Here is a 27,596-nt window from a genome sequence, read left to right as displayed (position 1 = left end):
TACGAGACAAAACCTCAAATTCGGGCAAAAATGATAAGATATATTCGGGAATAAATGATAAGATATATTCGGGAATAAATGATAAGATATATTCGGGCAAAATGTGGTAACCCGAGACGTTTTGATCATGTATTTTCATCATTCTACCCTCAAAATTATTTGTAATCCATGTAAAAATGCGTAGGGATTGTTTGCAATCCTATATAGCGTTTGGTAGCAATGCTAACATGAAATCTTGTTATCCAGATTCGGGCATTTTCGTTTTATTCGGGGTAAATGCAGCCTGGCCCCTCTTCCCCTCACTTACAAAAATGTTAGCCCGAACGCTTTTGCTGTATGTCTTCCAGTGCTGTAGGTGGTACGAGTTGAAAATTGCAACACTAGATAGACACCACATATTAACCACAGAAGTCTGATGAATACGAAAGTGAAACTGGTGCCAAATTAAAAGTGAAAGTAACAGTGTGGAACATATAAGGACACATCTAAAAGTTGGCAGTTTCTCTTGTTGACCATCAACACGGCAAAATGTTTGTTATTTTGCACTAAAAAATTAGGATAACCAACTTTGAGGGAGCAACTTGACACGTCCTACATAGTCACCAATGTAGAATAGCTTTCGTTTACAGTAATGTAAGTTTTCTCCCGTACAAATTATGTCCCGCAACAGGAATATCAAGGACTGTGGTATGTGCTGTTCTGTCTGTGGGAAAGTGCATATAATTGATCACTAGCTGCTAATGGAAAAATGTAGCAGGTGTCCTCTTAAGACTAAATGTTTGACATCCAATAGGTGATGATGAATAAATTAATATGCTCTACAGGTGTTATTAAACAAATCTTAATAGAATGACAAAACCATTAAAGGGACAGTTCTGAGTTTGCTGCAATTTTTAAGATGTTATCGACTAACAGAAACTTTTTAACGACTGTAATTACATATCAAATATATTTTTCCACATAAAATATTACTGGCTGTAAATTAATCGTGTTTCTGATCGATGTTAAATTTCATTTCATTTCCTAAAATATTTGTTTTCCATAAGTACAAAATTATTTGGAGACAAAATCCAGTTTGGGCTTCTTACAAATATTAAGATGACCAGCAACACATTGAATATACAGACACTGATATTCTAAACAAGAAAATATATTTAAAACATTTTATTAGTCTGAAACATCTTACAATGCAGAAAACTCAGGACAGTCCCTTTAACATGTTAAAAATCGTATCTTTGAAAATGGCAGAGTCCAAAGAATGTTTCAACAAGGCTTGATTGTTGACATGAATCAATCATTGTCAGGTGCTTTGCCTAAAGAAAACAGTATTAAAAAATATGATGAACAAAAGTCAGAACAAAGAGAGTCCCAATCACGTTTTAATTGCAAAACATGTCCAAAAAGATTATATGTGTGTATAGTATAAATAGTTTCATCACAGTTCGAGCCATCTGTAAGAAAATGGACGGAATTCCAAATAACAATATTAAGCAGCTCCCATAAAACCATAAGAAAACCCAAGGAGATCGTTTTTAACAGGTAATGGCAAAACGTAATACACAAACATATACAATGACGTCTTAAATGACATTACAGAATAAAAGACAACAATACTGTTTAATAACCACAAACGATTTGTTGTATGATGGCGGTAAAATTATGATCACAGGTATGTTATCATTAGCATTTTTTTTTTTTTTTTTTTTTTTTTTTACCGGTACCTTTTACTGAAAAGATGCCAGCATAAGCATTTAAAATACAAATGCTGAGACAATATGCATTTTAGCTGTAGTTGAATACTTTTGCCTCAGTCTTTATTTTTGCTGATGGAATGTTTTGAAGTACAAGTACTATTGAAAGGTGTGGAATGGATGTAAATATGACTATGGATATGAATGCAGGGCTTCTAGATTATGGTAGCCCCACTCCCACGGCTAATGATATTCAATGTTGGGCTAGTAAATAACTACTATTGCCATGCCCGACAGCTAGTCAAAAAAAAGTTGTCAAATGCTGTATTTTGTAAATATGAATATCCTGCCCCCACCTCCCCAATCATAGTGTTTTTTAAGTTATTCAGGTGACATATCTGATTATTACTATTAGTAAAATTGTATTAACTTAAAGTAGGGCTAGTGAATTTTTAATCGTGGCTAGTACGTTTTTTAAATCACTGATCCTATGGCTAGTGGATTTTATGAAAATTTTAGAAACCCTGTTGAATGTCACTGTTTATATGTATGTCTACATGATGAACCTCCACCATACATTTTCACATTTTTATATAAATTATAATGTAGTACTACTACCGTAATATGTTTGTTTTTTATATGAGAATGTAATTTCCAGATTTCACATACGAGTACAGTGTAGATTTGCCTATATGATGAACCTCCACCAAACATGTTCATATTTTGATATAATGTACTGTAGTACAGTGATACCTCTCTAAACCAGATCACGCCTGGAACTTAAAATTTATCCAATTTAGATGTTTAAAGGGTCTGGTTTTAGAATTTAGAAAAATCAGGACCACGAACCTTGGCTGGTTTTGACAGGATTCCGGTTTGTTCAGGGTCTGTTTTAGACAGGTTTCACTATACTTCTAATCAGGTTTTTTTTTATATATGAGAATCTAATCTCCAGATTACATATAAAGTATAGATTTCTGAACACAACATATTCCACATATAATTCTTTCATTATGTACAATATAAATGACATAGGCATAACAAAATGGCATAAATTCTAAATACATGTAGGTTTGACAGCAGATCGAAGTATATTATTGCAGGCACACAGTTTCTGTATAGTATAAAAAAACAAAATGGCACATTAAATCTAATACAGACAGATTTTTTTTAGAAACAAAGGCAAACATGGCAAGCGATAGAATTGTTTCGTCTCCAATAGATTCATTAACCTTAAAGCACGTGTTTATGAAAAGTTGGCAGCTATATTTACTAATCATAGTGAGGTATACAAGGTACTGTAGAGACGAAAAATAGGCAGCAGTGGTGGCAGCGATATCTGCTGAGAGTCACAATCTTCCACCTACTAGTAAACACTGATCAGTCTCTACTCAGCACACAATCTAATATATACATGTATTCTATACAAGACTTTTCAGCTTAATAAAATATTCAAATTTTAATGTATTAAGACAGGAAAACATTCATATGGCATGCTGATTTGTAGTCAATGAAGGTCAGCCTTGGTGGCGTTGTGGTTTAGGACATAAGGCTGGTAGGTACAGGGATCGCAGCCTGGTACCTGCTCCCACCCAGAATGGTACAGGGATCGCAGCCCGGTACCTGCACCCACCCAGAATGATTTTTAATGACTCAATGGGTAGGTGTAAGACCACTACACCCTCTTCTCTCTCACTAACCACTAACCCGCTGTCCTGGACAGCCAGCCCAGATAGCTGAGGCGTGTGCCCAGGACAGCGTGCTTGAACCGTAATTGGATATACTCAAGAAAATAAGATGAAATGAAATGAATGTAGGTCGTGTCACTTTAAAAACAGGTCCTTCATTCATAAACTTTATAATTTAAAAAAACACAGACACAACTTTTTTAAACAAGTTCTGCAACATTTTGTTAATTTTCTTTCTCACTAAAATACATAAACGAAATCATACTGAGTGGTAATTTTGGTATTTCTAGTATCTGGGAACATGTGAACGAATTCTGAGAAACAGCTAATTCACTGAACAATACTATAGGCACTGAAATAACTAGACAATATATCTATATTTAAATTATGTAAAACAATGATTTTAAATGATAAAAATCAGCCATTTAAAAAAAAAAAAAAAAAAAAAAAAAATACATGTATATCACAGACAGATATGTATAAACATAATATCAAATTTGTAGAATTAATTAATGCTGTTACTTACATGTGTCTGGTATCATCAGATGTCCACAAACCGTTTAAGTGTTACACTAGTCTAATATTATGACAGCTATTTTAGTTTTTATATTTCTGTCAGACGCCCAGCCACTGGCCCTGCCACAGACTGGACGTGGGATGGACGTGCCTGAACCTCTTTTAAATATAGGCACACTAATAAAATAAAATAAAGTAAAGTAAAGTTAAGTTTTTGTAACCTGAAACATTTTTTTTTCACTGGCTTTCAGTTTAGAAAATGGACTCCGTATCTTTATCCTGTAATACGTCTTTATGCAGGTATTGGCATAACCTGAAGACCCAATACAGGAAAGAGGTATAGAAAACAAATATACTGCTGTTGTTTTCTATGGCGATGGTAAAATGAGTAAAGTGTTACATTATCACCATTATTATTCAAACTGCTGATATAGTTCCTAAAATGAATGAACTACTTTTAAATTATTAAGTTAAACTTATCAGATCACATGTCAGGTTTGCGATAACAAGACATTTGTTATCCTTGAGACTAGAGAGTTCCTAAAATGAAACACGGACTAATCTGTCATGTTTAATGATTGATAAGAATTCTCATAAGCGACATCAAGATGTGCGTTGTTTGAAACTAAAAACTATTTTCTTTGGTGAGTACTATATTCAGGCCTTGACCTTGACTTTTTTCAGTAGTCGCCGGTCTACCAGGTTATAAAATCTGGTAGCCCTCAGTAAAAATTGGTAGTCCCATAATTTTAATAATTAAAAAAAAAGCATAATCATTTACTTTGATTTAAACATGTTGTTTTAGGTGGGTGTTTTAAATGTTTAAGCATCTTGTTGATTGCGGAGTAACTGGATTTGCCAAAAAAAATCTAGTATCCCGGCAGACTACTGGGTTTAGACATCTGGTAGCTAGAACAAATGGGTAGTCAAAACACTCCGGGCTACCGCTAAGGTCGAGCCCTGATAATATAATGGTTTGTGATCATTGTGAAAATAGCAAAAACCCACACCTATCTACTGCCTCGTAATGAGCATTCTATTGTGTAATATAGGCCTACAATGTCATCCATGAAGGTGCTGAAAAACTGATATATAGGACCCTTCATAAGAAACCTATTGTTTGCTGTAACCCCGACTTACTGATAAATATTGTCCCATTTGACTTCTGTTTATATTTTTGCTTTTATTTCTTTAATTCATCATCTTTGGGAATTTTTATTACTTTTAATTAATCTTTATTTCTTACAATCATCTGTTCTTCTCTCTCTTTTTTTTCAATTAAAAAAGAAATGTAAAAAGAATTAACTTCTGACTTAAGATTAACACAACTCAATCATCAAGGACTTTTCAAGTAATAAAATTTTGCTGGTCACATTTTAAAATAACTGAAAATGTAAACAATAGGGAGAAAACAACACAAACAACAAAACAAAATGGCCCCAGCTGAAATGCTAATTCAGTTGACCTTGACTGACGGAAGAGTTATCCGGGACTTGTTGCCACTTGTAGTGGTTTCTCGCTCCTTTCTCAGTTTCTCGTTGCGCTGCATCTTTGCACTGAGGTGGATTGGGGGCAGGATTTTGTCCAGTTTTGGAGACTTGGGAAATTTTAAAAGTGTGGCTACTTTGTGTAAAACATTCCTGAAAACAAAACAAAATTCCGAAATCACTTTTACATTTTTCAAATAAACAGGCACACAGTCTGTTATCTACTCAACCAAAATTTCCAGGATGTTTTTCTTAGATAGCCCATTATCTAATCAGCCCAAAAGTCCATTACCTAGCCCATTATGTAACCAGCCAGATAACATATCTAAACAGTCCAACAGCATGTCATACAAGAGACCACCTTTTAAACACAGATAGTCCATTATCTAATTAGAGACCTTTATCTGACAAGTGTCTCTAACCTAACAGCTGATTGACTGTCTTAGGGTCACTAAACATTCATTCATTGTCTCCAGATAGTTTTATCTGCCTACTGTGTATGTCTGCCTGATTCCCTCCCTCCCTCTCTTTCTCTCCATCTCCCTCTATCTGTCTGATGCCCCACCTCCGTCTCTGTCTGACTCCCATTTGCTCTCTCCTCCTCCTGCCCTGTTTGACTCCCTCTCCCCACCTCGCTCCCTCTCTCTGTCTGACTCCCTCTTTCTCCACCTCCCACCCTATATCTGTCTGACTCCCTCTCCCCACCTCCCTCTCTGAGACTCCCTCTTGTTCTCTCCACCTTCTGCCCTCTCTCTGTCTGACTCCCTCTCACCACCTCCCTCCCTCTCTGACTCCCTCTATCTCCCCACCCTTCTCTCTCTGTCTGACTCCCTCTATCTCTCCACGTTCTGACCTCTCTCTGTCTGACTCCCTCTTGCTCTCTCTACTTCCCTCACTCCCTCTCTCTGTCTGACTCCCTCTATCTCTCCACATTCTGCCCTCTCTCTGTCTGACTCCCTCTTGCTCTCTCTACTTCCCTCACTCCCCCTCTCTTTCCGACTGTCTCTCATTTATAATTATACTTACTCCACGTAAGCAGACTTTTCGCTGAGAAACAACTGTGTTTCGTCAATCTCCTTGGGAGGTAGATTCTCAGGGGCGACCAGCTGAAACACACAACAATTTGTGATTATGTAGTTATTAATAGTATACAGTTGGTGCTTAGCTTGCTTCACATAACTCAGCTATGACTATGCCATGTTAAAACATAAAATGTCATCATTGATACTGGAGTATCCTGCCAGTTAATACTGACTTAAACTGCAATGCCATGGTATTATTGGTATATGTATAAAGATGTATTATGACACAAACGGTAAAAAAATATGTATTACGATACACCTATTCGGTAATTTTTCAATTTCAAGCTGATGTCAGTTGGAAACCACAATCGCTTAGATTACTGTTTTCTCCACAGTATTCAAAGGTGTTAGAAAAGGAAGGACCCGACACTATTAACTAAGCTTTTATTTAGTACTGAAGTGATCAATATACTTCATTCTTTCAGGGTTTCTGCCACAGGGTAAAACAGGTATGGTGCCATACCCAAATAGAATTTTTTTAAAGTTAACTTTTTCACAAAATTAATTAGTCTTATCATCACTGTATGATTTTCTTAACCCTAACGCTAAACTTAACCCATTTTCATTCTGTGGGAGGCCCTCCATACCCCCTTATTGACTGTGGTAACATTCCATTTCATAGAGACATACCCAAAATTTTCTTTCTGGAAGTAACACTGTCTTTAACTAATAAACTTGTTGATGATGATAACTAGTTTAACGTGCCCATATACCACTAGGGTTTCGAACACGCCCATCCCGAGTCTGATAAGATCGGTGGCCTCACTCGGGATGGAAGGGAGGAGGGGGGGGGGGGGGTGAAAATGGCAGAATTTTGAAAATAACAATTAGTAAAAAAGTTAATAGAATAAATTTAAAAAAATAAAAAGGTTACAAGCCAAAAATAAAAAGAATTGACTGCTCAGCTGAATATTTATATAATTTGGAGCATTTTAGAAGGACAGTCCAAAATTAAATAAGAGAAAGAAGAGAGGATCGGGCTATTTAATAATATTTTTAAAAAAGAAGTAATTTCGACATAAAATTTTGAACGCAGATGTAAAAGTTTAAAGTCCGATCGATATGTCCACGCGACTTGTATCATGTATTTCTTTATTTTGTTAAATGCCTTCTTTAAAATCAGTTTAATGGTGCTGTAAATGATATATGTGTCCTGATACAGGAATCCCAGGGGTGCAGAAAGTACTCATCCGCTCGCCAAATGCGAATAAATATTCTGACAGATAAGTTAAAAAATACAACTACCAGTCCGACGGGTGATCTGTCCTGATCTGTCTTTTTCTGACTGATTAACAGACTACGAAAACAGAGCCGGTCAAAGGTCAATACTTCCTAGAAATTGTTTATTTACATTGAAAGTATGTTGCCGGTGTGCTTTAAAGGAACATTCCTGAGTTTGCTGCATTGTAAGATGTTTCCGACTAAAAAAATATTTCTACGATTAATCTTACATATTAAATATATTTTCTTGTTTAGAATATCAGTGTCTGTATATTCAATGTGTTTCTGGTCATCTTAATATTTGTAAGAAGCCCAAACTAGATTTTGTCTTCAAATAATTTCGTATGTACGAAAAAAAAAAAAAAAAAGGAAATAAAATGCAATTTAACCTAGTACAAATATTAAAACCATCAGAAACACGTTTAATATACAACCACTAATATTTTATGCAGAAAAATATATTTGATATGTAATTACAATTGTTAGAAAGTCTTTGTTAGTCGATAACATCTTAAAAAGTGCATCAAACTCAGGAATGTCCCTTTAAATAGATTGTTCTGTTAAATACTTGTGGGATGTCACTTGAATTTTGTAACTCTACATGAAAGAAATGTGAAAACATTTATATCAGAATATTTTAAAAATTTATTGATTTGTCAATCAAGGTGGGGGACTTGATTTCGTTAGCCACATGATGTTGATCAGTTACCAAGGGTACTTAATAACATATCATTTGAGGTGGAGACAGTGTTTATTATAATATTTTTAACAGTAATATTGTTCTATAGGCTGGTGGACTAGCAGAAATTCTGGCGGGCTAGTAAATTTAAATTGGTTCTGTTCTGACGGGCCAGTGAAATAGTTTCTATTTCTGCACCCTTAGGTCAGGTCATAGGGCTTTACGTGCACATTCAGAGCAAGCTGTTGTAGCGCACGCCTGTCCAGGACACCCTTGAACCCATATTGCTATATATATAATGTAACACAAATTCTCATAATACTCCATTTTGGTTCATACACTAGGCCCTCTTGCCTCCCTTTACAGCAGCAAGCAAAGGGTTAAAGGCATACTGTCACGGATTTAAGGACCTTATTTCTCTAAAAATGAATAACAACTAAAAATTACATAAATTGTTGGAAACCAAATCTAGCTATTGCATCACCTTAACTGAACCATGATGGAGTGAAATTCAAGTCAACCCTCTCGGCAATTTTAGTTTTTGAATTATGGACCATTGCCATAATTCAATTATTTTTACAAAATATCATTAATAAATGGAGTATGGTGGTTATAAAAATGGTTGAATAAAGTACATTTAGGGACAAATCAAATTATTTTTGTTCAGGTAATACTTTGTTAGACCATTAAATAGGTCAGTGGTCTGTGACAATATGCCTTTAACTTAAATGCAAAACGAATGCGAAATCAGTTAAAATCTAGAAAGTCTTACCCCAGCTGATCGGAATGATTTTACCTTTAATTTGGATCCAACATTAAACCTACAGCTGCATTTCTTGGCCGTCATAGACAGAATGATATTGTCCTGGCTCATGATCCGCACGCCTAGGTTGTGGTTCAGCCCGAAGCAGATCGGTTGAAACGGTGGGGCGTGCACGTGAACCTCGGGGTCGCGCCATGTCCACTTCCTCTTTCTAGCCCCGACTGTGTCGAGCTCCATCCCGCCCAGCTGGTCGAAATATACTCTGAAATAAAACCAGTGTAAAGTCTGTTACATCTAAAACAGTGATAAATATGAGGCGATTGAAATATACTCTGAAATAAAACCAGTACTCTTACCATATAAACATGTATACTAATCGTCCCCAACCCACCCCCATCCCCCCAAAATGAAGATAAAACAGTGCTTTAAAAAAATAAATTAAATATTATAAAATTGCAAATGGCAAATCTGAATGAAGACATGACAGATATCTTTAGTTATTATTACCCATATGGTTAAACATATCTTGGTATATATCACAGTAATACATTCCACTAAAACGCCAAGTGTGATGTAACATTTCGAAAAAAAAGAAAGAAAGAAAGAAATGTTTCATTTAATGACGCACTCAACACATTTTATTTACGGTTATATGGCGTCAGACATATGGTTAAGGACCACACAGATTTTGAGAGGAAACCTGCTGTCGCCACTACATAGGCTACTCTTTTCGATTAGCAGCAAGGGATCTTTTATTTGCGCTTCCCACAGGCAGGATAGCACAAACAATGGCCTTTGTTGAACCAGTTATGGATCACTGGTCGGTGCAAGTGGTTTACACCTACCCATTGAGCCTTGCGGAGCACTCACTCAGGGTTTGGAGTCGGTATCTGGATTAAAAATCCCATGCCTTGACTGGGATCCAAACCCATTACCTACCAGTCTATAGATCGATGGCCTAACCACAACGCCACCGAGGCCGGTGTAACACTTCGACGTCACACAGTGATGTCATTGACTGGCGCAACCTCAGAAAATGGAAGCTCGTTTAATATCCTGTAATTGCTGCATTTTTAAAAATTTGATTTGTGAGGCAAATATAGTTCCGTAGAGCTCGTGGTTACAAATCTCAAACAGTTCAGAGCAAATGTCTTAATGTACCTTCTACAGAAATCCATACAAATATACATGTCGAACAGGTTTTGAAAATAAACCAAAACATCACTGGCACGCGCTCTCTCACCTCACAATTCCGTTTCCATGGAAACACGACCCATAACCGTTTGGCTCAAATATGGCAGTGACGTTGTGTTTGGGAGTGTCGTCATGGACAATGTAGAGATACAGGCCCAGTGACACGCTCGTTATGGCAATGGCAAGCTGCCCTGAGGGATAGCTGAATGCACTGCTAAGGACTATATAGACACAGATTTTTACACAAGCCTATCTTGTACCAAATGTATGAAATATGTCTGTTGTTATCTGATCTTTTTTTCAGAAATTCATCGTCACTGTTTATTTTTCATCAGAAAACAGATGTGTATTTAAACAATGGAAACAAGGTTTTGTGTATGATAAGAGAAGACTTGGTTCAACTCTAGAAAACAAAACGTGTCAATTTTACTAAAGCATACCATGCACATGTCGCTTTTAAACTTTTTAAGTGTGCTAACATTATGTCACACAGATTCATGTTAGATTAGTAACACATGCTGCACTTGTATTTATGGTAATTTACATCATTATAGCAAGTGTGATATGATAAATATCAACAATAGTTCTTGGATGTGATATTATAAATATCAACAATAGTTCTTGGATGTGATATTATAAATATCAACAATAGTTCTTGGAATCACAAACTTTTATAAATTGTCAAATAATTTAGTTATCTATGGGTTTTTTTTATTGTTGTTTTGCCATTTTGTTAAATTATTAAAATATTTGTATTTAAATTGACAGACAAAAGTGAAGAATAAAGAAAAATGCTGGTCATCCAACAAACAAACAAAATAGAAAGAAAGGTCAGGTATTACAAGAAACTTGTTACGTATGTCACAAAATCTTTTGTAAATATTATTATATACACGTAACAGTACAAAATCTAAAAGGATACAACACATTTCCAGACCCGTCGGAAAATATTGTCAGGAACTTCTGTCCATTTTCGTAGTACTTCTGTATCAGTGGTCGGTCCACTAGCTGAAAGACAAACAAACATTTATGCCAGAAGATAAACAGGATGGAAGAAGGAAATGTTTTATTTAACGACGCACTCAACACATTTTAATTACGCTTATATGGCGTCAGACATATGGTTAAGGACCACACAGATATAGAGAGAGGAAACCCACTGTCGCCACTTTATGGGCTACTCTTTTTGATTAGCAGCAAGGGATCTTTTATATGCACCATCCCACAGACTGGATAACACGTACCACAGCCTTTGATAAACCAGTCGTGGTGCACTGGGTGGAGCGAGAAATAGCCCAATGGGCCCACTGAAAAGAATCGATCCCAAACTGACCGCACATCAAGTGAACACTCTACCACTGGGCTACATCCTGCCCCATAATAATAAAAAGGATGAACAACATGAGTAAACTCGAGGTGAACTGATCGAAGATCACTCTCCTGAAATGCTGCTAGGCAAGCAACCACATGAAGTTTCAATAATATTTGTTTTTAAAATATATCCAATTAAGGTTCAAGCATGCTTTCCTGGGCACATACCTCAGCTATCTGGGCTGTTTGTCCAGGACAGTGGGTTAGTGGTTAGTGAGAGAGAAGAGGGTGTAGTGGTCTTACACCTACCCAATGAGCTGTTAAAACTTGCTCTGTGTGGAAGCCGGTACAGGGCTGTGAACCCTGTACCTACCAGCTTTATGTCTGATGGCTTAACCACGACGCCACCGAGGCTGGTAAAATCAATTACGTATTTCTCAAGGTGATTAATTTACACCTCTCCAAAAACTTTCCAAGCAAGTGTGGAAGAGAGCAGGAGTGATCACTAACCTTTCCTGGTGAAGATGAAGGCATATTAAGCCTGGTTTTCATAAAAATCTATACACTGCATGATGCAGATCCACACAGAGGGGGAACAAATCTTTATGGTGGCACAATTGCAGACAGTCTGTCAGATTAGTCTGTCTGTTTGTTTTGTTTAACGACACCACTAGAGAATATTGATTTATTAATCATTGGCTATTGGATGTCAAATATCAAGTAATTCTGACATATAGGAAACCTGCTCCATTTTTTTCCATTTAGTAGCAAGGGATCTTTTATATGCACCATCCCACAGACAGGATAACACACATCACGGCCTTTGATATACCAGCCATGGTGCACTGGCTGGAGCGAGAAATAGCCCAATGGGCCCACCGATGGGGATCGGTCCCAGACCGACGGCACACAAAGCGAGCGCTTTACCACTGGGCTACATCCCACCCTTATATTCTTTATAGAATTACATCATGCTAATTCATCAGACAGATTGCAGTAAAATAGAACAAGGCAAACCTTCCCGCTCTCGATGAGAGGTTCAGGAATAAAGACTTCACACACTTCCTCCTCCTCCATGAGGGGGGTCGGGCAACGCAGGGTCCAGCCCTCATCCAGACATCGCTGTGACGACAGTTGGTAATTAATCGTCTTCATCTGGCGAGTCACTGCACAAATACACGAAACATAACAGTTAACTTCGCTTTCAAGTAAGAGGCCATTCACAACAATTGTAAAAAAATTTACAAGTCTCCAAAAATGTATGCTGGGGGAGGGGTAGGTGTATCCAAAGAAAAACAAAGAGAAAAAGATTGCAGTTTATATATGCTCGTAAAAATGTTGATAATTTTGAATGGCCTCTAAAAAAAATTTAAAAAGATATCAACATTCTGTAGACAAAACAAAAGATTAGACAATGTACCAAGAGAAACAGAACCTAAGTAATTTAAAACATTTTCCAATACAAAAATAATAATAATAATAATAATAAAAATTGGAAGGTCTAAAATACTGGTTTATGTTTCAGTACAACATCTATTCAATACATTGAAAACCCATGTACATTTGAAAATACAAAACACTGAGAAAAAAATATAACAGCAAAACAAATGAAGACTCAATTATCTTGTTGCAAACATTTCTTAAAATTTGAAACATACACAATCATGTAATTTACTAGATAACTGTTTCACTCGTAATACATATATATAACACAAGTCATTTAGTAATAGTAATGGAAACACTATGAGCAAATAATACATAGCTCCAACATTTTAACATTGTTTTGGAAGATAATAATATTCTAGCATTTTAATAATATTTCAGCATATAGACATTTTTTTAAATTCAGTTAACAACAACTTTTAATTTTTCATTCAAAATTTCATTGCTATTTTAAGAAAAAAACCCACCCAGATAACGAAGCAGCATTTGTGTTCACAAATGTCTGCAGGGTTTTTATGCCAGAGGGTAAAATGGGTATGATGCCATACCCAAAATTGTTTGCAGATTTTTTTTTTCTAAGTTAAACTTTTGACAAAATTAATTACTCTTATCATTCATGTACGATTTTCTTAACCCTAACCCTAACTGTAACCCATTTTCTTTCTGAGCTGGGCCCCCATACCCCTGTTGACTGTGGTTGCATTAAATTAAATTCCATAACGCCATACCCAAAAATTTCTTTCTGGCAGAAACACTGGTCTGGAGTTTTAAAATTTAAAATACCAGATATCTGATACATTGCACATTACCATACATGTATGTTGAACATCCACAGTTTCATAATTTTACACTTATTTTCTTGTTTAAAATGTGATGAAATTTTGTTAAACAAAATACTTTTTTTCCTAGCTGATAAATCACACTAAGTTATATAATTATACAGTGTCTATACAAACAATTTATTATTATAGTAACTGGCAGATATTACACGTATTACATCAAGTCACACTTGCAGGTTAATATCGACACTCTTTTAACAGAAAAAAAAGGTGAGATATTAGATGGTGCATATACAGATGCAATCAAGGGTGTGCACAAATTTGGTTTTAGTGTTTATTATTGTTGTACATGCAAGAAAGATGATGGTTTATGAAGGTACACGTTCCTGTTACAACAGTGTATGGTAGTTCTATGGTGTGTTCTGGAGGCCAAGCGATCATAAACAAATTGACTGGTACCATTGTCTTTTATAATATTACATTCATTTAATGTTAGGTGCAAAAACCAGTCTAATGAGTGACCACAATCACTCACCACCCCCCCCCACCCCCCTCCCCCTGAACAGGCCTCATGTTGAACCTTGATTTTTCTGTTGCTGTCAATTTTAGTTGGGACAATATCACGACAATTTTGAAGGTGATTGTAAATGTACTCAAAAATACATTTCAGATGCTCAAATGAAATGCAATTAATATATTAATATTGTCATCAAGAAAGTATACTTTAGCCAGAAATGCCCTACATTGTTGTAAGAAGATCAAGTATCTTTGAAAAAAAAAATATCACAGAGATTAATCAAGTTCTGTAATGTACGTCACACTCGAGTTAAGTCAGATGGTTTATTAAGAGAATATATCACAGAGATTCAACCAAATGCTAAAACATCACACATGAATTATATAGTTAACAACAACAGATGCACACTGAACACTTTGAATTTCATTACAATTTCTATGTTACAATACAATCTGTGAAAAACAGGACAGCGTAGAGAGGGCTACATTGCTGGATCATGCAATTCTTCAATAATGCGCTCGCCTGAGGTGAAAGCGTCATAGGTTCAAATCACCTCAGTGGACCCGAATGAGTTTTTTTCCCATCCCAGCCAGTGCACCATGGTGATATATCACAGGCTGTGTTTTGTGCTGTCCTGTGCACAGTAAAAGATCCCCTGCTCCTAATACCAAATTGTAGCGGGTTTCCTCTAAGACTATATATGTGTCAGAATTACCAAATGTTTGACATGCAATAGTCGGTGATTAATAAATCAATGTGCTCTAGTTGTATCAAACTTTAAACTTTTATCATCAGCAGTGGTATACCAAGGCAGCTCCTCTTTCTCAGTGTTTCATGGGTTGCCTGAACACATTCATACATAGCCACTGGTCAGATCGCATGTGTGCTCAAATGGGACGCGTTTCACAATAGCCTGTGCTGGTTAGCATATCAAATACTTACTTTATGCATTCACACAGACATTGAGACGTCCACGACAGTGTACTTGAACAATTAAATATATGGATATAAGCAAAAAGCTATCATCAGCTCTTGCATACAGATGTATGTAAATAACACATGTACTGCCCAACTCAACTTATTTAGATACATCTGTATGTAAATAACACATGTAGTATATGTCCACTTTCAAATGATAAATAAACATGCATGTTAATGAAATATAACACAAGAATTGAAATCGAAATCCAAACAAAACAGTTAGACAGACACTCAGTTCCGGCATGATTAATATCCACAGTAATTGTGGCAAGATGTTGTTGGTGCTTTACACAAAACCAAATTTACGTGCTGGCTCACTGCCAAAAAAGGGTAAAATAAAAACAAACCATCCATCCCCATAGGGCCCATGGGTCCTCCCCTGAACTGGCTGGCAGCTTTAAACAAACAATTATGGAAATATTAATAACACGATTGATGTACATAGACGTACCGACGTTTTGGTGTCAGTTTTATAATTACATGTAAATCTTGAGGTAAACAAATTGGGATTTTGAAGTGGTTAAAGGAAACTACAGTGTAACCCCTCTAAACTGGACACCCTTCAAACCAAGACAAATGTCCCGTTTTTAAGAGGGATCTGGTTTAGAGAGGTTAAGTTGTCTCTTGGGTTTTAGAAAGGGACTCGTTAAGATGTCCGGTTTTGAGGGTTTTGTGAGGTTTCACTGTATATTAAAAAAAAAAATTAAATCATAAACTTACTAGTACATGTGTACATGTACCAGTATTTAAAATTTATCAAAATCTTCTACTTTATTTTTTTTAAATAGTATACTGAAAATTGAACACAATAATAAAAACAATAATAAAAATAATAATAATAATAATAGTAATAATAATAGTAATAACAATAATAATTAAAAAATAAAATAATTAAAAACCTGTCTATACATAATTATATTTTATAATCATGAATATTATCTTTGAAGTTGTAACTTTAGACATATAAAAACATACCAACATAACTTCATGTATGCAGGTAATTTATTAAATCCTTGATTAGGAATTTTCTATTAATAGATTAGATGTAAAATGTCTGGCATTACTTTTCAAAATGTTAAATTATAAAGTATATGTACATATAATATATTACTGACAACACAAATATTTAAATTAATGAACATTGTATATATATATACATGTACACAATATCACAAAATACAGGAAAGATACATAACTCCTACATGAATATATGTGTAACCAATAACAGTAAAAAAATATACAGTCATGCATACAAAACATTTCAAAGACAAAAACCATGTTCTTAACTGTGCATATGTGCAATTAATCATATATACAATGTCATGCAACCATAAAAAAAGGGCTATCAATCAGAATAAGATAAGATATATAAATACGTACACAAAAATAAATATTAATTTTTTTAATTAAAAGTATAAGCATACAAATAACATACTTTTAAAGGGACTGTCCTGAGTTTGCTACATCTGTCAGATGTTGATACAGAGACTTTTTAACAACTATTATTACATATTATTATTATTATTATTTTTTTTTTTTTGCATAACATATTACAGGGCTTGAAATAGCGGACTGCAAAAAGAAAGAAGAAGTCCGTTTTTTTAAGACCTACATGTAGCAGGTGAAATAGAAATTCACGAGCTAGAACCAAACAAAGATTGCACGTCATTTTTTAAGAGACAGATTTATGTGTGGTTATCTCTTTTGCTGTCTAGCTTGTGATTCGGTTATACCGTATATGCAAATATTTTTTCTTTGCAGGATATACCTGTATTTCTGTTGGCCTGCTATTCTGAAAACAAAACAGCAGGCCACATCTTACCGGTACTTCCTATTTCAAGCCCTGTATTAGTGGCCATAATTAAATTTCCCAATATGTATTTTTTTTTAACACACACAAAATTATTTGGAGACCAAATCCAGGTTAGGCTACGTACAAATATTAAGACAACCAGAAACATATTGAATATACAGACACTGATATTCTAAACAAGAAAATAGATTTAATACATACTATGTAATTTTAGTCATTAGAAAATTGTATTAGTCAGACACAGAAACATCTTACAATGATGCAAACTGACAACAGTCCCTTTAAATTAATCATTATTATTAAGTATACTTTATATTTTTTATGTTAGTAAATCACACCAAAAAGTAACTGCATAACTGAATATTTTATCTTTAATATAGGCAAAGGTGCAGGTTTTTTCACTTGTTAGTAATAAGGCCACAGTTCCACTACATCCATATATACACATGCTCAAACTTAAGAATTTGTCTCCAAAGGCAATTTTGTTTTTAAATGCCATAGGTGCAACAGCCCCCCCCCCCCCCTCCCTCACCAAGGCAATTTTGAGTCTTCCTATGCCAATTTAATTTTTAAAAGTGATTTTTGCTGAAAATAAATATGACTGAAAAGTTATTTTCCTGTATGAAGTTTAATTTAAATATACAAAATTGTGTATACATTTTGATGTCGTTAAGGAGCTTTATCGATGACAGTAATTTTTATCCAGTGGCACAAAAGTGCCATCGTTAAGTTCAAGCCCTGCACACACACACACACACACACACACACACACACACACACACACACACACACACACACACACACACACACACACACAAACACACACACACACACACACGTTTTATGAACATAAGAAATAAGAATATGCTCTAATTAGTGAGGACACAGAAATCTGCTATATTGTTCCATTAGCAGCATCTTTTGCTGCTTTTTCAGTAGGAGTAGAATATTATGTCGATAGCAGGTGTTTTTTTTTTCTCTCTCTCTCTATCTTACTCTCGACCAATTGTCAAAGCAACCATGTTAGAAATCAAATAGCTATAGTTTAAAATGTGCTGAGGTGCTCAAGAGTTCACTTTCAAAACACAATAATTAAAGCCTTTTCCATATTTGGGAGTCAGCAGTGACGGTATATTGACGTTAGAAGTCAACAATATGAAAATAATTAAAGTTTCCATCACAATGTGATCTACAGCCACTGAACAGCATGTTAAAACTGTTCTTTGTGTGATATACCTACACTACATCAACGTAACATCATGCTGCAGCAAAATCATGCTTTTCTCTCTCTTAAAATGATGTCAATGATGTTTATTCTACAACTTACCCATAATATCTATGCCATAAACCCATTTGATTCTTACCATTATTAACTTGGTTAATAATGTTTTGCTGTCAATGGGTCACTTCTTTACAGCCAACAAGACTTGTATACCTGAGCGTAATGTTCTGATGAGATTTAGTTGAAGTGTGTGACGTCAAACTACATTCAGTGCTAATTGCGATGACGTGTTATTACTGGTGAGGCGACTTCAGAACTTTGATTTACTAAATATTGAATTAAAATGAGCCTCGACAAATACTGATTAACATAGACTCAGTTGATATTTTCCATCTTAAAAAATGCTCATGACGAATCCTCTATAGTTATATAGCATTTTGGAAATGAACTCTTCAAATATTCCTTTGGTTCTCTATGAAGAACTTCTGTGTTAATGCAGCACACATGCAGCATATCATGTTAATCTAAAACATCACTATATTTGTACTTGTATAAAGCAGTACAATAGCAGTACATTAACAGCACACAGTAAGTTGTTCCAATGGAAATATTGTATATGTTCCAAACTGACAGTTAATAAGCAGTACTTAAGATCAGTTATAGTATTTGCTGTGCTGCAAGAAATGTCAGTGATTAATAACTGATAATGAGTACATTAATAGGTACATTGATTAACTGATACATGTGCATATATGTCAAACAAAAGCAAAACATGATCCGATTACATAGTAAATAATATTAAATATGATACAAAGTTTTAATGCAGTCATGGTAAAAACAAATCTATATCTCAGTAAGGTACATGTATATGTGTGTGTTTTTAAATACTTCTTACACCCACACCCAGTCACGCATGCACACACACACACACACACAAGCATGCATGCATACACCCGCGCACACACCCATGCATGCACACATACACACACCCAAACATGCACACACACACACATGCATACACCCATGCACGCACGCACACACACTACACATTAAGATGTGTGTCTGCTTTTTAATACTTTTTTACACACACACACATTACACATTAAGGTATGTGTGTGTTCTTTTTCATACTTTTTACACACACACACGCATGCACACACACACACACACACACACATTTAAAAAAAGAACCCCTCCTCAATTCCTCCAAAATTAACTCCCTCCCAACACCCAAATAATGTGTGTGCAAAATACATGTATATGAGTGCAGTGTGATATACAGAGAACAGCAAGCATGCATAATATACCAACACCGATGTATACCCACCAAAATTACTCATGCCACTCGGGGCCATTGAGACGGCCTTTGCTCCATGCCCCGCCCGACCAGAAGGGTGGGCACCTCCTCGTTCGTGTGCACTTGGACCAGCTGCTACAGTCACAAAGCAAAGCAGGTTGGAAATTGCCGCAAGTACAGACACTACACTATAGCGCAAACGGAATGGACCGTTTCTCACTTACGTTCTGTTTTTAAGACACAACTAAACACACACCCTACCACCCTTACACAAATGCTAGGCTAGCGTCAATACAACCTGACCTTTTCTCATGTAATGTTTTGGTTTGTTTTTGGACCTTACTGGTGAGCATAATACATTATTTTTATTCCTAATATATGATATTGACGATACCGAAATACATGAGGGTAATAATCTCTTTATCATATAAGCTCAAGCTTAATACAACTGTACATGCAACTTTAATTCCAGTCCGCCATTACTAGATATTCAAATGACATAAGCATATGTGGCGCGGTGTATTTTTGAATGGAAATGAAGTCAAACTTGAATGATGTCATTTTGGATGTCCTTACATCAAAATAAAGTTATGCCTAACGTTTTTTGTTTTCTGAACGCTAGACAGCTTTCAGTGTCAAATTGCCATTGAAATGTTTTTATTTGATGACTATGAATGCCTACGTCAATCATGGAGTGTCACCCAAGTACGTTTGCTTAAATGTCAATAAACCTAGTGCCGATACCTCGACTAATTTACATCTAATTTGCAAAGTTATCAAATTCTTAAAGTATGTGATCTGAAAAATATCACATACTTTGATTGCACTGAAAATGTAAGATATTATATGATAAATACAAATATACGTTATATAGATTTTTTTTTTAAAGGAATTTGTGGATGCAGAAATATTTTAAAGAGTAATTTGTTCCTACATAATGTCAGTGACATCAGTCCATAATATCTACTACTTTAGCTTTCAGAGTCCTAATCACAAAAATCACTGTGTACTGAAAACCCCCAGCTTTAAAAACATATTGTCACAGACCACTGACCTATTTAATGGTTTAACAAAGTATTACCTGAACAAAAATAATTTGATCTGTCCCTAAATGTACTCTATTCAACCATCTTAATAACCACAATACTCCATTTATTAATGATATTTTGTAAAAATAATTGAATTATGGCAATGGTCCAGAATTCAAAAACTAAAATTGCCGAGAGGGATGACATAGATTTCACTCCATTATGGTTCAGTTAAGGTGATGCAATAGCTAGATTTGGGTTCCAACAATTAATGTAATTTTTAGTTATTATCCATTTTTAGAGAAATAAGGTCCTTAAATCCGTAACAGTATGCCTTTAAGTTAAAAGTAACATTTAATTTTCATTAGTGTAGTGTAGGCCTATTTGAGAGATTTCGTTATAAACTAGAGTTAAGTGAGAAAAGGTCCGTTTTAATTCTCACTAGCATCTCTATTTGTGGGGTCAAGTTTTATTCTGGCTAGGGTCAGTATTTGTTGCACTGTATAAAAAAAAATAGGGGCCTAATTCACTAAACTCTCGCAACTTTGCAATCTCACAGTTCAATACTAAAAGACTTAAAAAGAGGATGCTTTGTTGTTTAACAGAATGAATGAATGTTTAATGACACCCCTGCATGAAAAATACATCGGCTATTGGGTGTCAAGTTGTCTAACAGAGCCTAAAAGAACTTTGTGAATTAGGCCCCAGAAGGTCAGATTGTATATTATAGCTATACATTTGTGTAGCCCAATGTCTGGGTTGTGTATTATAAACAGCAGTTAAGTGAGAAAGTGTTTTGTTTCATCCTTGCTACAGTGCTAGAGCAGTATCTATATTTTTAGGGTTTTGTCAAAAACAGAAGACAGAAAGCCAAGTTTTATTCTCGCTAGTGTAGTGTCTATATTTGCAGAGTTGTGTCTTAAAAAAGAAGAGATAGAAAAGAAAAAAAAAAGGAAAAAAAACACAAGACAAGAAAGATAGATAAATAAAAATCAACATGAAAAAAGAAAAGAAAATGTAAAATGTAAGTCAAGAAATGAAATAAGTGAAAGAGTAAAATTTTAATAATTCTCAAGAATAATTATCTCTTAATTCCCATATAAAAGTTGTCATTAAACAGAATAAAATTAGAAAATATGACACCAAGTAACTAGTGTATGGGCATTTTCAACATATTTGTGCATAAAAGGTCTAGTGTTATTCATAAAAATACTAACTATGTACTCAAGTTGCAAGTAAAATATGCTAGTACTCTAGAATTGAAAAGAAAAAACATAAGCCTGTTCAAGAACGTAAAAGCAATACTCATTAAAACTTAAACTATAACAGTGAAAAGGGAGACAACTATATGTATTAGAAACTGTTAAACTATGACAAATCTCTAAAACAACTGTGACATAACTGTAACTATCAGGAGAAATCTTTGACTAACTGTAAATACTAAAAATATTTGTGGAAAATTGGATAACCTTAATGACTAAACATTAGCACATTCAAGTTTGTAACCTCTACAGTAGACAGAGTCCAAAAGACCACACTGCAAAGGTTACGTACCCAATGACGGCACCAAAGAAGCAGCATTCTACAATACTGGTTAGCACAGACAACACAAACATATGGGTAACTCAGGCATTTTGTGGATATGTTGCAAAATGTCCTCCTTTTTCAGAGTTTAACAAATATAGGCTACCTGGACTAGCATACACATTAAAGTTAGTGTACTTACGTGAAAACAAACTCGACTGCATTCCTTCTGCCTCTTGTTTGCGTCTCTGAAGTTCTCTGTCACGCATTCTGTAAAATTATAACAAGGGGAGATAATTCTGCAGTGGAGGTTACAACTCAGGGTCGTATAGCATTGTTGTTGTGCTAGTACAGTAAGTTGAATAAGACTAATGTGTTTTTAGAGGGACAAGAGGACTTTAATTTTTTTTTTAAAAGCCAGGGTTGGAGAATTACACTTCTAACAAAAATGTTTTTTAAATATATGTCCCGGACCAGGCCACTGGCTATCCAGAGGCCGGGCCTGGAGTAGACATGCCTGAAACCTTAATGGTATAGGGGCATGTTAAAAGGGTACTCTCTGTCTCTAAAAATATTAAAGGACAAATTACACAAACTAATTTGTGTTACTGGGGAAAGTTAGCTTTGTTTAATGACACCACTAATTCATTGGCTAGTCCTTTTAAAAGAGGACCATAAACTGCAATATCCATCTTATTTGATGCATGGAATATACAGTCACGTATTTTTACAATTTAAAAAAAATTTTTTTTATATAAATACATAGAATATACATATCTTTTTATAAAAACAAGTTTACACATTGATTTATTAATATCGGCTATTGGATATCAAACATTTGGCAATTCTAACATTTAGTCTTGAAGAGGAAACTCGCTACATTTTTCCATAAGAAGCAAGGGGATCTTTTATATGCATCATCCCACAGACAGGATAACACATATCACCGCCTTTGATATACCAATTGTGGTGCACTGTTTGGAAAGAAAAATAGGCTAATTGGCCTACCGTCTCAGAGATCGATCCTAGACCAACTGGGCATCTGGGGAGTACTTTCCCACTTGGCTACATCCCACCCAATGCAATATACATATATTTTATGAATGTGTGGAATATGTATATACTTTGATAAATACATGTACGAAACATCAGTTAACCTGTTTAGTCCCTATTATTTTTGGTGAGATCAACTCAAAGCATATTTTTGTGCCAATCATTTACGTAACATGTATAGTTACCTAAATCTGACTAAACTTATGCCAACAAAGTTACAGGGAACTTGAACAGTAAAGACAAAGAAACAGTCGACCGCAATATTAGCATCCTAAAACCCATTCAACCACGATGGATTGTGCCGGCTTTTGACAGGGTGGTTAAAGACCCCACAATCGTCACACGTGGCTGGCATCTTGCTGGAGTGTTCAACAATTAGTCTGTCTCGCCTACCACGAATTGTTTTCCAATTTTGTTTTATAAATATATATTAGAATTTTTATTTTTTTTAAATAATGTGGGACACATATGTAATATTATTAATGCGAATAACATGAATTTGCATTTTTCGCATTAATTTTTTGATCACATTAATTTCAGGATCTACAGTATATTTTCATAAATACATGAAGATTTTTTGTATAAACATCAATGAATACCTTTGCACAGCTCTTTCCTTAGCAGCCTTGCGGTCTTTCTTCGTTCCGAAGTGGGCGTGAGGCTTGACGCTGATCATTCTCTGCTGCTTCCTCACCTCCAGCTCCAGATCGAAGGCGGTGGTAGTTGCGAACTCCACGAACTCGCGGTACTGGTCACAGCAGTACAGCTCGTCCGGAGGCAACTCCTGCTGTCTCTCCACCGACGGGAATGGTTTGATCTGCTGTCCACAGAACTCGCAGATTCCTCCAAACAGACCCAGCTCGTCCATCAGATCGTCCCCCTTGCCCTCCTGGGGCTTGTCCGCTTCTCGCAAATACTGCACAGGAAAGGGAAGGAAGGAAATATTTTATTTAACGACGCACTCAACACATTTTATTTACAGTTATATGACGTCAGACACATGGTTAAGGACCACACAGATATTGAGATAGGAAACCCGCTGTCGCCACTTCATGGGCTAGTCTTTTCGATTAGCAGCAAGGGATCTTTTATATGCAATATCCCACAGACAGGGTAGTACATACCATGGCCTTTAATATACCAGTCGTGGTGCACAGGCTGGAATGAGAAATAGACCAATAGGCCCACCAACAGGGATTGATCCCAGATCGACCGCACATCGAGCAGACACTTTAGCACTGGTCTATGTCCCACCCCTGCCACAGGAAAGGGATATACAGTCAGGCTTTCTGGTATAAAATAGTTTGAGGGTATGTAATGAAAACTAAACAGAACACAAGTGCCACTATTAAGTAGTTATAGGGTTTGAAATCCATTGAAATTGTACACTACATTTCATGTACTTTGACAAATTTTAAACAGCAGTATAATCTTTCTGAAAATGACGAAATTTTATCTAATAATTTCCTAGATTTTAGGGTACATATTACTAATTTGATCAATTGTACCCTCTGGCACAAACCCTGACAGTGAAACCTGTTTAACTGGACCCTCTGTAAACCAAAACTCCCTCAAAACCAGACATGTTTCACTGTTCCCTTTTTTAAAAAATAAAAAAATAACCTCTGTAAACTGGACACCCTTAAAAGCAGACTTTTTACTTGGTCCTGTGGGTGTCCACTTCAGAGGGGTTTCACTGTATATGTTTAACTCTGATTGCTAAAGGATAAAATAAAGATCTTCCCCAGTCCTAGTCACTAACAAACTGATCAAGACTACAAGTTCACTGGGAGTAGGCAGCAAATGCTGGGCAAACTGCACGATATGCTTTCTGATAACCAGTTTCACAATCAGCTTATGCTGTCCATCTTAAAGGGGCATTCCTGAATTTGCTGCATTTGTAAGATGTTTCCGACTAATAAAATATTTCTATGATTAAACTTACATATTAAAATTATTTTCTTGTTTAGAATATCAGTGTCTTATATTCAATGTGTTTCTGGTCGTCTTAATATTTGTAAGAAGCCCAAACTGGATTTTAGAAAATAAAATCAAATTTAACCTAATACAAATATTGGAACAATCAGAAACACATTTAATATACATCCACACATATTTTATGCAGAAAAAATATATTTGATATGTAATTACAATCGTTAAAACGTCTCTGTTAGTCGATAATAACTTTAAAAAATGCATTAAATTCAGGAATGTCCCTTTAACTTCAAAAGTATTTCAAATATATTGAGAATTCTTCATTTTCAGAAGTAATAATACAAATTTTACCTTTTTATCCATGTTTGTCTCAAATCATTGATGTTAAAAAGGTGTTACAACAAGTCTAATTTTGAAACTTACTTTTGTAACTTATTAAGTGCAAACATATTAATTTACTTAGAGATAATACCTATGTAAGTTATCAAACTGATGATATAAGATACATATACTTTTTCCATGTGACCTACATTATGACTTTTATTATTAAACAATACATAGTAAAACAAGCATTCTGAGAGTACTGCTAAAGCAATACATGTCCCCTACCAAACACAATTTTTTTTGGTAACAACTAAATTCAAGGGCCACACTTCTGTGAAAAGTGGGTAAATCACCATAAAAGTTAAACTTGATAAGTAGCAGTACATGATAATGCTAAATACTCAAAAGCTCAATATCATCATGCAAAAAAGTCTGGAAAGCCAATTTTCATATCTCATAAGTTTAAGGGCCATAACTCCATCAAAAATCGGTAAATTGCCATGTAGGTCAAACTTGATCTGTAACAGTACATGATAAAGCTATACACAAAATTTCAGCTCAATATATGAAGGCCTTCTGAAAAAACTAATTTGTGAAAAAAAAATTTCACATCTCCTAAGTTCAAGGGCAATAACTCTGTCAAAAATGAACGTCAAACTTGACCTGTAACAGTACATGATAAAGCTATACATAAAATTTCAGGTCAATAGCTCAAAGCTTTCTGAGAAAAATGTTCATATCTCCTAAGTTCAAGGGCCATAACTCCATCAAAAATGAGTAAATCGCCATGAAAGTCAAACTTGATCTGTAACGGTACATTATAAAGCAATACAAAATATTTCAGCTCAATATATCAAGACATTCTAAAAAAAAGAAAAGAAAAAAAAAACAACAAAAAAACATCCGGAAAACTATATGTGGGACAGATGGACGGACAGACAGGCAGAAAGACAGAAGGACAAAAAACCCATAAAAAAGTTAAAATTTGTTTTGTTTCATGGTACCAAATAAACACATTAATTAATTCTTGACCATTGAATGTCAAACATTTGGTAATTCTGGCATAGTGTTCAGAGGTAACTCGTTATATTTGTCCAATAACAGCATGTACACCTTCCCACAGACAGAGAGCACATACCAGTGAGTTAGGTTGGGATAAAAACAATATGAGGTGGTTTGATCCTATGACACAAACATTTCAGGTGAGATGTAGCTAGATTTTGCCCTTAAAACCCCTATAATAATGCAGAAACACTACAGACTGCATTCAACTAATACTATCTAAAAAAACAATAAAGAACTACACCAGCAAACATTATAAACTGGCCTCAGTACATATTGTATATTGTGTAATAAAACATGGTCCTATAATTAATAATTCAGGGGTGGGAATTGGTGAACTGTAAAAAAAGAAGAAATCTAGAGGGGTCCCAAAAATTCTTGAAACCCAAGGATAAAATCTGTGCCATCTGACACATTTTGGAGAAAAGGACGATTAAAATGCAAGGAAACGCAGTGTTCCATGAGAGGAAAACAGCTGATCTGAGGAGAATTCCCACCCCTGATAATTAGTATTGGTGACTATTGCTAACAGGGGTGTCACAATAAACCGATGTATCATGATACTACTGCTGATGATACGATACACAATACCGTTGCTTGTGTATCGATTCCTATTTTGACCATGTACCGATTCCTATATTAATTCCATATTCATTTACCAACACCAACTTGTACTAGTATATACTTATTGACAACTTATTTCCTTTAAAAAAACAGAAAGCAGACAGAGAATATGTGACTGCTTACATCAATATGTCTATAATGTGGTATTTCTACATTAAAACTGTTTTTAATCAGTGTTTTAATTTTATCAGGTTTAATTCTTATTTTTAAATCACTTCACTTGAGCTTTAACTTCTTGTTTTTACGTGGAACACATCGTGAAACGGGTATCGTGATACGTATCGAATCGTGGGCTATGTATTGTGATGTGTATCGTATCGTATCATACCGTGGGCTATGTATTGTGATGTGTATCGTATCAT

The 27,596-nt window shown here is 35.2% G+C and overlaps 1 protein-coding gene across 9 annotated transcripts in view; it reads right to left on the bottom strand.

The window, feature by feature from the left end:
• Nucleotides 1-3,381: 3,381 nt before the first annotated feature.
• The window catches only part of LOC121373850 (glutamate-rich protein 6-like), a 43,347-nt gene continuing 19,132 nt past the window's right edge, over nucleotides 3,382-27,596 (bottom strand). For 6 of the 9 annotated variants that reach the window (XM_041500630.1, XM_041500677.1, XM_041500636.1 and 3 more), the window contains 10 exons: nucleotides 23,889-24,205; nucleotides 22,439-22,506; nucleotides 19,715-19,819; nucleotides 15,700-15,747; nucleotides 12,650-12,798; nucleotides 11,244-11,329; nucleotides 10,371-10,523; nucleotides 9,161-9,389; nucleotides 6,409-6,488; nucleotides 3,382-5,535 (listed from right to left, as the gene is read on the bottom strand). In XM_041500630.1, the coding sequence (XP_041356564.1) occupies nucleotides 5,352-5,535; nucleotides 6,409-6,488; nucleotides 9,161-9,389; nucleotides 10,371-10,523; nucleotides 11,244-11,329; nucleotides 12,650-12,798; nucleotides 15,700-15,747; nucleotides 19,715-19,819; nucleotides 22,439-22,506; nucleotides 23,889-24,205 (1,419 nt within the window). In that variant the 3' untranslated portion in view covers nucleotides 3,382-5,351. The remainder of the gene's footprint in view (nucleotides 5,536-6,408; nucleotides 6,489-9,160; nucleotides 9,390-10,370; nucleotides 10,524-11,243; nucleotides 11,330-12,649; nucleotides 12,799-15,699; nucleotides 15,748-19,714; nucleotides 19,820-22,438; nucleotides 22,507-23,888; nucleotides 24,206-27,596) is intronic. The other 3 variants (XM_041500659.1, XM_041500667.1, XM_041500685.1) reach the window with 3 other exon arrangements.

Source organism: Gigantopelta aegis, chromosome 1 (assembly GCF_016097555.1).
Source record: "Gigantopelta aegis isolate Gae_Host chromosome 1, Gae_host_genome, whole genome shotgun sequence".
NCBI classification, from domain to species: domain Eukaryota; kingdom Metazoa; phylum Mollusca; class Gastropoda; order Neomphalida; family Peltospiridae; genus Gigantopelta; species Gigantopelta aegis.
This window is presented reverse-complemented; position numbering and strand designations above follow the sequence as displayed.